General features: G+C 37.6%; 2 protein-coding genes across 2 annotated transcripts; both read left to right on the forward strand.

The window, feature by feature from the left end:
* The first annotated feature begins 4,913 nt into the window (after positions 1-4,913).
* Positions 4,914-7,628, forward strand: LOC145215218 (claudin-19-like). Its single transcript, XM_080083892.1, has 3 exons — positions 4,914-5,271; positions 5,576-5,740; positions 6,103-7,628. The coding sequence occupies exons 1-3, from the start codon at positions 5,058-5,060 to the stop codon at positions 6,405-6,407; spliced, it is 684 nt and encodes a 227-aa protein (XP_079940018.1). The 5' UTR covers positions 4,914-5,057; the 3' UTR covers positions 6,408-7,628.
* A 1,991-nt stretch (positions 7,629-9,619) lies between these two features.
* On the forward strand, positions 9,620-13,685 carry LOC145213923 (claudin-7-like). Its single transcript, XM_080082331.1, has 3 exons — positions 9,620-10,080; positions 11,772-11,936; positions 12,496-13,685. Exons 1-3 carry the CDS (start codon positions 9,867-9,869, stop codon positions 12,822-12,824), a joined length of 708 nt encoding a protein of 235 aa, XP_079938457.1. The 5' UTR covers positions 9,620-9,866; the 3' UTR covers positions 12,825-13,685.
* Positions 13,686-14,746: the final 1,061 nt, after the last annotated feature.

Raw genomic sequence — 14,746 nt, forward strand, 5'->3', positions numbered from 1 at the left:
TCTTATGCATTGAGTTTCATCACATGAGCAACGTGGCCCTGCTGTTGTTGTGCAATCCATAGTACTATCACCAAATTTTTCACTAAGACCTAATGCATTGTTCAATGACCGGGAGCGTGATAGTCACCACAAACGACGCATAGCCATTCATTTCACTCATTGCTGTACAAAGGGCTTCATAACTGACCGATGGTGTTTACGTTTTCGATCCGTGGTAATGATGAAGTAGCATTTCCGCGCTATGCGCAATAATTTCAACCGCGCGAAGCTCTGAACCAGCGGAAGCGATGATGCAAAGTCCTCTGATCCGTTTACCTTGCCTCACGAGTTGCACAGGCTAGTGACGTCACTTGGGGTGGTAAACTGACAGCACTGGTGGTAGTGTGACGTGCGTACAGGACGTGGTTGTTGTTGTTTTGTGATGTCGGGGTAAAATGATTTGCCTTTGCGCATCATAAACAGCGGCGTGACACAATACTGACTCGATGATTACATAAAAAACGGCGTCAGTTTACAAATACAAACACAAACACTTATGTGGTTTAAATTGGTTGACACACAAAGTATAAATTCTGGCTTAATCAGCACATCAAAAACAAAAAATATGATTTTTTTTTCGTTGCGACTCATAAGACTCTGTATAGTGTAAAACTGCGGACTTGATCAGTTAAGTTTCGTCAAACACTTCGCAAATTCGACAACAGTGCAACATCACATCACATGAGGTCATGTATGTAATGTCATGGTTTGTATACGTGACCTCCAAGCAAACTTCGTTCACGTGACCTTATTTCCCGTGCGTCTCTTATCTCGTTAAAGCAATTTTCCTGGATCGACACCTTGTCTTACATAACAGTCTACAACAGTGGCGGCCAACCTATGGCGCATGCGCCAAACGTGGCGCATTGCATGATTAGAAAGGGCGCATTGCCTTCTTTTGATAATCATGAAAATCAAATTAATAAACTAATAAATAAATAAAGTAAGCCAGCCCTATTAATTATATATATATATATATATTCATGCACAACATTCTTATTACTATCCTTCTCATGCAAAAGTTGTTTCTTTCTCTTTCTCTCTATGTACAAGAAGTAGTCATAGAAGATGGGGTTACGAGACATTTATGGCGCATCCAACACAGCATGTTAAAAAGTTGGCCAATGGTATGTAGAAGGTTGGCCACCCCTGGTCTACAAGAACTAATAGCTATTCTAAACACGTTACATAATGTGTATGTTTAAATTGGAACTGCTCTTCTTGTCTGGTTTGACTTAAAAAAAAATTCTGGTTAGTGTTTTCGGTTTACAAGTTTATCAGTAATGACATAACGTGTTTTTTCAATGAAGGACAATACGCTTTAGTTTAAACTCACTGATTGTTTAAAGTTTAAACAATAAAAAACGTCGCTTGGAAAATAATCCAGGCGCCACACAAAGTCCTATGTAAACTACAACAACTGAATTGAACTTTGACTAAAAAAGCGCTAAACGCTTCTCAAAACTCGATGGTTTACAAATTTACATACAACTTACTTTAAAGATACGAATTCGTCTGAACGGATTTCACCAAGTTTATGTAAATATTCAAATCCAAATAAAAAAAGAAAATGTTATTTACTTCACTGCAAAAAACTCGTCCACCTAAAACGTTCCACTTTACAGCACTAAGCGGGTTCGGAAACGTCATCGTTCTCCAACCCTACGTAATCGCTATAACCTGCGACTGAACAGTTCTAAACAACAAAGCATATATTACTTTGATAACTGAACAGTAAATTTGTTTTCTCTAAAAAAGATCTAAAAAAATCAAATTTTGGTAAAGAAGCTCCGACAGTACTTTAGTTCTATGATTCTCTAAAATGGCCTTCTAGCTTCTTAGGTTGGTGATACCAACTTTGGGCGGGCGCATTTTTCTGCCAAGACGCAGCATCATGAGCAATAGACCCTTAGTCGCGCCTGATCTGACCATCACTGACAAACTTCAATAAAACCCCGCTTAAACCGGAAGTTACGTCAATGGATGTGAAACTTCCTCTAATATTTGCTTCCTACAGGTCTTCTGCTTTGCAGACCGGCAACTGGCCCTGCCTCAGCACCTTTTGCAGGATGTATTAATTGCTATCAGCAAAAGCAACATACAAAGTAACAATCATTTCTCTTTTTTGCAATGAACGTATGATTGGTGTGCAGGCTCAATTGAATCATATCGATTACATCACATTTGTTTGTGCGTTGTGTGATTAGTTGAATATCACTGCGTATTGCTTGTTGATGGCCTGCAAATCGAACAATAGGCAATTAATTGTCCCTCTTTTTTGCCTCATTAGTACAAGCAAATCGTAACCACTCCTTTGATCGATTTAGTAACTAAACAGCCATCTTGAGAAAAAGGCTGACAAAAACAAAAGTGTGAATTCGACGTAATGTATTGATTATATTTACAACCTTTCATGGAAGCAACAATTGGAGTTATTTTTGCAAAGGTCAACTAAAGCCTTGTTTAAGTGTTTATATTCTAACCAGGCCATCCAGACAAAAGCCCAAGCCACGTTTGTATCCATTTAGACCCCAACAACCAACGTTTCAATTGTTGCATTTTTTAACATTTGTGTAAAAGAAATTGCTGAACTACTGAATTTGCATCAGGAATGAACAAAATAGTAAGGCTAAGTGTCGTTTGTTTGGCTCAGTAGATTGCCTTTGCTCAAGCAGCATTGTATAGTTGGGAATTGTATTCTCGCTAGACAGGAAGCAGGCAGCGCTCGGCTAAATCAGCCTGATATCCTTGATTGTTCACGACCAGCACCGCTGCAAAGGCTTGATCCAATTGCCGATTGCAGACGACCACTAAGGGAATAGAGTCTTTCATGTAAACAGCATTGCAGCTCGCTATGAAAATTGAAAAATGCTCATTAAAGCATCTCTCATGATTTGAAGCAGTAAATTCTATTGGCGCTACAACCCAGCGGTCTGACTCCGATTTTATCATTTCTATCTAAATATGGAACAGAAGAGTAAAAAAAATAAACTTTCTTAAAGACATGAATATATCGTAACGTCGTAATAAAAGGTCAAAAGATACGATTTGCCGGTTGCACAATAAATCATTATTGAGGCTCAAGCAACTACATAAAGTCACTACCCTTTTTGAACGTTAAATTCGTGCAGTAAACCTGATGTTTGAGGGCGGTAATTACTTTTATTGCCAAACAAAACCGGAAACTTTATGTCAAACGCCCAACACAGAGTAAAGTTTATTAGGTCGTCGCCCCCGACTTCATCAATTATCAGTCGTTGAAACGTTTATTACCCAAAATCAAAATTCTTGTGTCATATCATATAAGTTATAAACGCGTTTTCTGTTCGTTTTACCGATGCTGCTGACGTTGTTGCATTCCAATCGCGTCATTTGACGTCATGCTAGAAATTCTTTGAGGCGTTTATGTGGTTTTACGTTTTTTACCACAAAATCAGGATCTGTAGACGTTTATACTCTGTGGACGTTTTATATGATTTATGCTTAAACGTTGCTTTCTCGTGAAGTCAAATCCACGTGAATGCCGAGAACGTTTAATTTTAATATAATCCTTAGTCCGTTTGTACAGTTTTTAAGAAACCTGTTATTTTAATAACTTTTTTGCAAGAATATAGTGTTTGGGCTTATTTTCATGCTCCAGCTAAACATTCTAAAAGTTTGACACAACACAACCGACGCTTCCTTTCGATGAATATTAATTTCAAAATACGCGTCATAAAAAAAAAAAAAAAAAAGTGTGCGCTGAAACGCTTTTAAAGTATAGAATATTGCGTCAAAATTTCAGTATCGTCTTTCTCTTAGTTTCGGTGTTATTTCGATTGTTGGCCAGTTTCACTCAGGTCTACCCAGGAAGATCCTTGTTATCGATCAAAACCAAAAAATCCATCACAATAAGACTCACTGACAAGAAACACAATGGTGGTACCATATATATTTAACAAACGGGTAAATGCTGTACAGCAAAAGCGAGAGAACTCGAACGATGAACACATGCTACGCAGAAACACCTTCCTTGCTAGTTTATGTCGTGAAAAATAGTGGTCGGCAACCATCGGGCCGCGGCTCGGTGCCGGTCCGTGAGGTTTTGTTAACGGGCTGCATAAAACTTGCTCAAGGATCACATTGAATCAAAGTTGTAATAGCTATAACTAGTTTTTAGTGCTGAATATTTGTGGTTTTTATAGACCGTTCCGTTATAAAAAAATCAGTTTCAACCGATCTGCAGTGCACAAAAGGTTGCCGACCCCTGGTGTAAAACATAGCAATACGTACGTTTAGAATTTAGATTAACGCTGCAAGGAAAATGAACTGCATACAGCAGTTAGTACTACAGAATCGCTTCGTTTCTAATTAGACAAAACGAAAACTAGTCTTTTATAAAAATTCAAAACGAAAAACGAAATCTATGCATATCGCTGTGGCAAAGGATACCCACGAGGTAATTATTTATGGCATACGCTTCATATTATGGTACTATATGTATAAGGGTATATTCTTATACTATTTGACACAGTTGTACTATTACATTATTTACATTACATTATTACAAGTCGTTTCATAGGAACTAAATGTGACAGCTAGGCAAAATATATTTGTTCCACGATATTCATGGGCTGATTCGGTTATTTGAAAAATATATTCCATTTCATGTTTTTTCTCGGTTTATGTTTGTTATAGTGGAATGGTGCTTTAAGACGCTGCCTATCACGTGCGAACTAAAGCTACGCATTACGTTGTTTCATATGTGCGGAGCATATCTCGCGTTGCACAACATTCGTGTCCATGTTTACGATCAGTAAAACATGAAGAAACGCCCACATAACGATAGCAATCGGTTGATAGGGTTCTAGTAACCTGGACTTACTGAAACGACGGTCGTCTGTCAAGTTACCGTGCAAAAAAGGGAAGGATGTTTGCACAAGATGATCTTTAACCGATATATGCATCCGCAGCGTCGCTACATTTGAATCATTGTGGGATCAACTTACCACAAGGCGTGCAGTCAAAAGAATTTGAAAATGTACGGACAAATAGCTAGCCTGATTTTGGCGTATATTTCGACCGGCCTTTGCGCTACTACTAACTTTTGGAGCCTTTGGGCCATCAGTAGCCCGGAAAGTGCACCGGTTTTGGGAGCGGTATGGGCCTGGAGAGGAATATGGGCGGATTGTATGCAAATTTATGGCGGACAATATCACTGCGAAGAACAGTATTCTTTACTAATGGAAGATGGTAAGAGCTGGGCGCAAATGATTCAAACTAAATTTTTTCAGAGTGATATTGTTTCCAAACTTAAAAATAATGTTAACCTTATTTAGGGCACGCTGACCTTATTTTAACGAATATGTGCACCTGTAAAACGCTTTATTGGCAACATTAAATTTTTTCCATTATAGATACAAAATTCGATTCGCGTATATTTAGAAGTATTTTCACCTTTACTATAGATCCTTTATTAACATAGTGTGCTTTTAAGAATGAATTCAAAAAAATTTGCAACTCGACCAAATTCTTATTTTTTGTTATTATTTCACAGCATACAAAGTCACGATTCAAGCCTTGATGTGTTTGGCTACAGTTTTATCAGCGTCTGCCTGTTTTCTGATGCTTGTTGGCATGGAGTGCACACTTTTGCTAGAAGGCAAACCCGAATCTAAACGCAAAATTATGTTCATCTGCGCAATTTGCTTTTTTGTATCAGGTAAAAAAATACCAAAAAATAAAAATTAAAGTGCAAGACGGCAACCTTACCAAAGCTTCTTTATTTTTATTTTTAAATGCAGCACTGTCATTTTGTCAAGTGTTAGTTTTTTAAAATACAGTAAATCGCGGATAATCCGGACCGTTTGGACCAAAAAATGTTCGGATTAGGCGAAGATCAGGATTAATCGAATCCGATTTCACCGAGGTTTACTGTATTTAAGTTATAACTGCGACATAAAACAACCTTTACAATTATATGAAACATGACACACCTAAATATAACGGTTAATGAATTTGATTTGAAATTTCCTTACTTGCGTAAAACACAATTCTATGTCTAAAGCGCACTTTTTCTTGCAGGTATGTTTACCCTGGTTTCTGTGTCTTGGTATGCCGCAATGATCGTTGAAGATTTTTTCTCCTTTGAGAACCAAGACAATCTTGTACGATATGAGTTGGGACCAACCATATATCTTGGTTTCGTCTGCAGTTTTTTGTGCCTTGTCACGGCTCTATGCATTTGCTGCATGCCTGGTCCACGAGACGAACAATACGATTACCGCAAGACATCGTATACCCCTGCTTATGTCAGTTCAAAACCTGACAAAAAGTCCGACGAAAGATATAGGAAGCCGAGCAAACCTAGCGCCATGGAATATGTTTGATGGATATAACTGTAAACAAAGCGACATTACTGACAAAACTTGCTCTGTTAAAAACGGCATAGCGGGATATAGCAAAATGCATACGCTAATATTTCAAAGAATCGAAAGCATTCAAAAAGTTGTTTTCGGTTTACAGTGGTAAGGTCTTTTGAGACTTGCCGTGTCTTAACCCACGCGATATAATTTGACACATAAAGTTTCAAACAAGCCAAACCTAAATGCACTTTTATTTACGAACAATTTCCCAACAGAAATCGTCTCTATTTCTGTTGCTATTGATTTACCATTTGCTAAAGGCACGAAATCAAAAGGTTTCAGAAATTTAAAATTAAAGTCATGTTCGCAACCGCAAACGCTTGTAAATGCATTTAATATTTTGAAACACATGTTTAAACGCGTTCGAATGACGCGATGTGGTGTATACGGTCTTGTAGTCAACGCGGCCTTGGATCTACCGTGCTTGCTCGACAACAAACTGATTAATGTTTTCTGTTCAAGGCAAATACGTCAAGGGTTAACGACATATCCGAATGCTAAATTTAAAACGCCAGTAACTTGTTCCCGCGCGATTTATAATTTTGTATAACGCCACCAACGGCACCGCCCGATATATGGTTTCTGTTGATCGTTGCTTTAGCCTCGTCTAGATCAACCTATGCTAAATAAAATCTTTGACGTTTTTTCGCACAGTATTACACCAATATTTTTTGCCTTATTATACATCGTCTAATTTTTATCAAACAACAGTCAGTTTGTTGTTGCAAAGTCGTTTTGAGTCACCAGATTGTTTACATTAAGTTTTCTTGCCTTGTTTTTAGTCGGAAACATGTCTCGAGTTTCCGGAAAGTGTTAGTTTCAACAACTTTTGATTCGTGTTTTCAAGGGCACAGAATTCCTCGCAGTGTACCAAAATCGATATTTCTGTTGTTATATAGTGACTACTGTACCGACTACCGATGTCGAATTCAATTTGTTTCAATCTGACCTGATGCCTTAAATGATTCAATCTGACCTGATGCCTTAAATGATTTTTTTCTTTTGTTTTGTTTTTTATTGTTTGCTTGTATTCGTCTTGTGTTTTGCTGATTTAAATTTGCCGTTTAGTTTCTTTTTTAATTTAATGCGCCATTTTGATGCGTTTGTCTAACTGTTTTACGAAAGAAAAGTTTTACATTTTGTTACTAAAATCAACACAGAAAATAAAAGTCTATTGCAACCCAACTTCAATCTTTGGGTAAGGGACCTTGTTTTAATGTGAAAATTACTTCTTTCGAATGTCGTGTTCGTGCGACACTTAGCGGTAAAATACGGCGTTGACTACAAATTGTTATCACGTTATTAACGTAATTTTATTATAGAACCAAACAAGCTTTCAACAATCACCCTAGCGCAGTTTAATCGTAAACTATATGATTCCAACATATTGGAGGTACAACCCTAACCTAATGGAGTTTGAACATTTTGTTCTTGTTTTAATGAACTTTGAATGACCTTGCGTACGTTTGGCGTGCCCTATTGTTTAAATGCTCGTTTTTAGAGGTTGATTGCCCCGATAGGTAACCGGGACTCCAATCAAACTACTAAATGGGTTTCTTTGTTTGTCAACCTTTGTCGGGATACAAATATTATCATCCGTTGTCCTGACAACGCCGAAGAAATGCAATAAACTACCTTAAAAGCAATAAACCACCATAAAAGAGTGCAATTCGGTTAGTCCGCCTAAATCGATTCCGGTAATCACACGGACACCATGCAGTACTAGGCACGCACGAGGCGTATAATGTGCTCATTAAATTAACGACGCCAAACAAGGTGAGCAAATTGAAGGCGAACTTGAAAGTTTTCCAATCCGTTCAAACTGTTACAGAGTTATAGCAACTGTAAAACAACTTAATTGGAAAGAGATAGACAATAAATTCTGCAAACTTAGCACACATTCGCATGTTTCAATATCATTGGACTAATCGCCGGTTTCAGACAAGTGATAAACAACTGATTTATGTACCTTACTGTTTAGCCATAGGTTCAGTCTCGTCTGAACTTTTTCGTTCCATAAAAAAAACATTCTTAAATATTTTCAAACTATATGTCTCAATATAACTAATAAAAAATAGGTCTGCGCTAAGCTACTGCAAATAAAACCTTTTGCCTCGCTTTGTTGGTATACAGCCCTGCCGGTTAACGTAGCTGCGTACGTGTTACTTTAATTTGACAGCAAACTGATTATTGCGGCGCAGGACGTTTTTACATTTTGTCGTTAAGATTCATGGAAAAAAGTTGCGCTCACCCAATATAGGATGTCGTCGCTTCACATTGATATCAACATCCGTGTATTGTGTTCCGTCCCATTTACAATGTTTGTGTACCAACATGCGAGCGGAATAAACAAACGAACATATGTTGCCATCGACATAATAGTATTTTTCTGAATGAATTAACGTTACGTTGTACTAAGGCCAACATCGCCCGTATATCAATTGCGCATTGATCTCTTATGTTAAGTTTGAGTTTATTGGCTTAAAAAAACAACAATATAATTGACTGAATTGCACTAAAATATTTGCTAACACGGAAATAGCTGCGCAAAGAGTGTTATATGGCGCAAAAAACGTTGCTCTTAACTTCACGATAAAAAACAATTCTACCGGCCTAATTGAATAGAATAAAATTCAATTGCTGTTTGAGCATGGAATAAAACAAAAGCATAACATAATTGGGTTAAATATTTGAAATATATATAACTACGTATGAGTTTGTAAATGCCAACACCTTGCTTGTTTTAAGTTACATAATGTTAAAGTTTGACTGACTGTTTACTTGTGAATTTGTTAATTCAAATTTGTCCCCCCACCCCCCCAAAAAATAGAGAAACATTAGTATCAATGTACGTCATTGTTCCATAACAAAACGATTGATGATGAGTTCAAGTAGGCTTAAAGCAATTCCAGATCTTTTAACGCAATTGGTAGTTACTTTTTCGCCATTATCGCACTTGCAATCACTTTCGTACAGGTTTTTTTAACCATCCAGCGCTTTGTTCGATATATACTTTTTGATTCGCATTGAAATCTATCGTTCTACAAAATCGATAAACGGTTTGTGCTAATGGCGATTTGATCCTACTAATGTGCAATGCTAGGTGCTGCCGAAACCATTGAGATCCAATTCTCAATTCAAGCCGTCGCACAGATTCAGACTAAGTAGGTAAAATGTCAACTACGGACGGGAAGACTAGTAGCCTAGTCAAAACCATGTCGTTTATTTAACAACACCACAACAAGTTAGTGAGCAACAACGGCAGCTCGGTCAACGGCCGGCTGGAGACACAGTGGAAAAAAGGGCCCAGCTTGTGGCTGATAAAAGAGAGAGTCGTCCTTGGAAAGAAGTTTCTGGAAGTGTTGAGACTCGCGTCAACGACAAGGTTCATTTTGAGTTGCTTCGATTTTCGTCTTCGAAACAATGTACGTGCAAATTACTTGTCTGGTGTTGGGATATGTGTCCACTGCATTATGTACGACCACCACGTTTTGGAGTGTTTGGGCTATTAGTGGACCAGAAAGTGCCTCGGTTTTAGGCCCGATTTGGGCATGGAAGGGACTATGGGCAGATTGTATGCAAATTGAAACTGGACAGTATTACTGCGAGGAGCAGGGGTCCATGTTTCTTGCTGACGGTGAGATTTTTGTTTATTTTTTGTTGATGCTATTTTGTTTTTAAAAAAACTTTATTTTCATTTTATCTCGTTATTATCTCTTTTTTTGCATAATATATACTTTTGCGCATCCAGTGTCCAGAAAACAACTTCCTCTTTAACTGTACTGAAAGATTTAAATTTACTATATAAGTTTCAGTGTTTTACCGCAGCTATAATTTTTCTAATCTTTGTTGCTTGTGACACACTTACAAACTTTTTTTGCGGCGAATTTACAAAGCAAAAAAAAAAGATATTCCAAAAAAGGATTCGCAAATGTGATGAGACTAATTTTGATAACAATTAAGATCACGATACTGTTCTAACGTTAACATGCACACCGACGTATCGTTATATAACCCTAATACCTAAGATGACACATTTGCTCTAAAAAAAACTAACTTTGCGGCATGCTTTAAAATCTCCCAGTGTTTCCCGGTCATATAAACTTAATAAGAGTTAAATTAGTTGATTTACATTCGAAATAACTCAAGTAGAGCGGTTCTGAATATTTGATAAGTGAAGGCAGATACGGCGGTCACCATCCTATCAGTGAACATAAGGCTGATTCCTGTAGTCTGATATGACATTTGCACTTAGATTTTTTACATCTACATTTTCTTAATTTCATGAGTTTAATTGTATACTGCAAACACTATTTCTCTGAGAATGGAAAATATTAAAAGAAAAAAATACAAGTTACAGAATCTGTGAATGATTTAACACGGAAAATATACTTTTCGCTTAACTGGCATCTTTAGTTCCAATAAAACCACAGTAAAAATAAAAAAGTAATATAGCCTATATATATAACTTATATATATTCCAATAAAACCACAGTAAGAAAAGATATGAAAATAGTTAATTATGTTCGGTCGGTGCACGTGCAAACGAAATACGGCGGTGTCATGTCTATTTACTATAACGCAATGGGGTGTGATATTAGATCGATCATGCGGGAACACTAATCCCCGATATAAAGCAAACGCCGAAGCGGGAACGTGACATAGGATTGCTCGCGTTCGACGGAATAGATTGATCTCAATTAATGCCAGGAACAGGCCAAGACAACACAAATGAACCACGCATGCGCACGCCACCTCATTGCATTGATTATTTTTCTTACAACTTTTAATTGAAGGCCGGCGTGTTTTTTTCCTACCAGGCGCCTTGTAAAAGCTATTAGTTCTAGACGGCAACCGTGTAATAAGTCAGGAAGCTTTATGTGCGTTTTAACCAAGAGGCCTGAAATGAAAAGACCTATCCCCGTGAGATGGAAATTTGCGACTTTAGCCTCTCCAAGACATTACCTCATACAAACCAGCTAAAGAAATAGTTTTCGTTTAATTTGTAAAAACCCAATCCGCCATGAGTTCTATGCGTAATCTGAAAAAAAAAACATTGCAAACAAAAATTGCTATTTACATATTTCACCTTTGGGATTTGAAAGGTGACTGTTTAGGTCATGGATAAAAGCTTGGGAACCTCTGAAGTAGATCGATATTCAATATACAACAAAGCTTGATAAAACATGAATTTAGGTTTGGATTGCACGCAGAAACATAGTTTATTAAAGGTTGTTGTGGTATTTCTTTTGAAGATCCACGTAGGGAGAATAAGTCAGTCGAACGCTAATGTTTGCAAATCAATGATATGTGTCCTGTTTCTTCCAGGTTATTTGATCGCCATTCGCGCCTTTATGTGCTTTGCGATGTGTCTATCTGGCCTTGCGTGCTTCTTGCTGCTGTTGGGAATGGAATGTACACGATTGCTGAAGGACGACCCTCAATCAAAGCGAAAGATCATGTTCATCTGTGCAATCTTCCATTGCATCGCAGGTTCTTAAATACGCCTTGTATGTTTCCATGAAGTGTGTCAGTTGTTCTCTGGGGAGCAGTGGCTATTAACACAAACGCCTGCAATTAACAACATCCAGACGATTGGTGTAACGCCGTAACGCAAACCCAAAGTTGGACTGGGACACCAAAACACAGTAATTTGTTTTGTCCCAGAATAGATAATTAAGCATAAGTTAGCGGGTTAGAAGAATTGTGTTACTAACGTTGACGTTAAATGTTGTTTCAAAAATGCAAAACATATTTAGAAACTTTGGTTTGCACAGTACATTGCGCTGACAAGAGGCGTCATTCCGAGTTAAACCAATAAAATATCAAAGCTTATCTGTTTGGCAAGGAATCGAGTAAAAAAAACTAACTAAACGGGCGGTCAAATAACTGTTAATGTAAAAGACATCGCAACCATTTATTTTTTTCCGAATTTTCCAAAGCTAAGAACACATAATAAAGATAAAGGCGTAGGTCAACGTGAACGCCAGAAACAGAAGGCCCAACTAACTAAACCGGCATCAGTTTTGACGTTGAACTGTTCTGTTCGCAGGGATCTTAATTTTGACATCAGTGGCTTGGTACTCAGCCATGATCGTCGAGGACTTTTTTTCCTTCGAAACGCAAGACAACATGATCAAGTACGAGCTTGGACCCACATTATATCTCGGTTATATCAGTTGTTTCTTCTCGCTTTCTACTGGGATTGTGACGTTTTGTATGCCTGGGTCCAAACCGGAACAATACACGAACGCGACTAAATCGACAATGGTTGGATATTCTGCCAACACCGCGTACAGGGCGCCCGCACGGAGCGAAGTGAGGTCAAGCGAGTACGTAAAGCCAGTTGGAAACGGGACCAGCTTCATGGAATATGTGTGATAGAGATTTGTGCGAATAAACTCTCGAGCATTAAGTTTCATAATGAATAATTAATAACGCGCGGATCGATATATCGTTGGAGCCGAGCGTAACTGCGTTGGCTTGTTAACACTGATTCCGTCGTCGTCGCCCCCTCTCTCTTCGTGTATATACTACACTAACATAGTAATATATGTACACTCACAACATCGGGAACAGTGTATTTCTTCAGCCTTCTGCTCGACATTAGTTTCAACTCACTTCCCTATTAACATTTGTAGGATATATGTAGCATAGCAATATATGTACACACACAATTTGGAAAACAGCGTATTTCTTCCGTTTTCGACTCTACATTAGTTATTCGTTCAAACTTATTTCCCTATTAATAGCCCTGAGAAGAATCGGTTAAAATCGTTTTGAACACGTTTGTGTGAACAACATTAACTACTCCGTTTATCACCACAGTAAAGTTAGGATGCAAAAAGGAGTTGGGTCAATAGAACGAAATAAAATTAAAATGTTTAAGTCCGACCATTTTTGGATGCGCTTATATTATTGCGAAATACCCTTGTAGTGCACCTAATGACTACCAGTCGTTTACTTCCTTGTGTATAAGTCGTGACAGAACGATCTGGTGATTCATTTGCCATAAATACCCAACCGTGTTGCAATCCATGTTTGGAAATTTGTTCCCGCTGTCCTACTGACGTTTGTGTTTTGTTCACATGACAAGTAACCGCTGTATTTTGTTGCAAGGTCTTCCGCCGAATGTAACTGTAAATGTCATGTCTTTGCCGACGCAACGTTTCTCTTGTCTATCATGTGATCATGCGCAAATGAATATTAGTCCTTCGCAAAGTTCAATACATTGCTTGACATCGCTTAGCTATTTGCGTGTTTTTATGTCATTAGAGAGTTGACACAACGAATGAACGAACCCTGTTATAACGAGCAGTTGCCGCAAATAGGCAATAAACATACATAATGCACGCTAAACATAGGTAGTAGGCCTTCGATGTTGTCATAAAACGTATTTACAATAAACCACAGGAACAATTTACAACCGTGCTTAGCCTGCTACTGTCTTTGGTTATAAGATATCTCCTAGGACTTGGTCCTTGTTTTATTTAGTTCAATTTAGAGTTGTAGGGTGGGCCATAATTGTGGTCAGGCCCGTACAAGCCAGTTTTATTTAAATTTTAATCCTGAAAAAGAATGCTTTCATTGGCATGTTAGCCTTGGTCTTTAAGTATTAAAATCAAATTATTTACATTTGTGGCATACACGCAAATACTTTCCATAAAAAGTCGTTTGATTTATTTTGGTGGAATTTATTATCTCTTCTCAGTTCTTTATTTTTAGCTCCAGATCGATGGCATCACTGCTATGGCACGCTGAGTGTGATTTAAGTACTGCTCTAAGTTAGTACTAAAATAACCATGTTTTAATGAAGCATGTTATTCATTTTGCATTTTCATGCTTTCAAATGCGGTTTTTATCATAAGCATGCGCCAAACCAACAGAATTAGTCACTTCAAAAAAAGCTTTTCATAATTTTCATACGAGAGTGAGTGATCAACTGCATTAAATACATGATTTGGAATAGGTGTGTAACGAGAAACTAAATTATCTAAATTTCGTCATGTTTTTTACCCAACTTGTAAGGTTTGGATAATGGATAACGATCAGCTCTTCGAAGGAGTTTTTTAATCAATAATCAAACCTCCTTCTCGCCCGAAATCACTTTTTATTTACACCTCATTAATGAAGTGACATAATATTCTTCTGCAGTGAACTGGTGTTAAACAGAAATTTTGTTTTTGATTCAAATTTCTATCTGGTTTGTCGCATAGCGATTAAACTTATAGAAGCACTGTCTTAAATCATTTTCATGAATAAACCAACTGACTTTAAAAAATAACAGTTAATACAAAACATAC

This window comes from Phallusia mammillata, chromosome 2 (assembly GCF_965637545.1).
Source record: "Phallusia mammillata chromosome 2, kaPhaMamm4.hap1.1, whole genome shotgun sequence".
In the NCBI taxonomy this organism is placed as follows: domain Eukaryota; kingdom Metazoa; phylum Chordata; class Ascidiacea; order Phlebobranchia; family Ascidiidae; genus Phallusia; species Phallusia mammillata.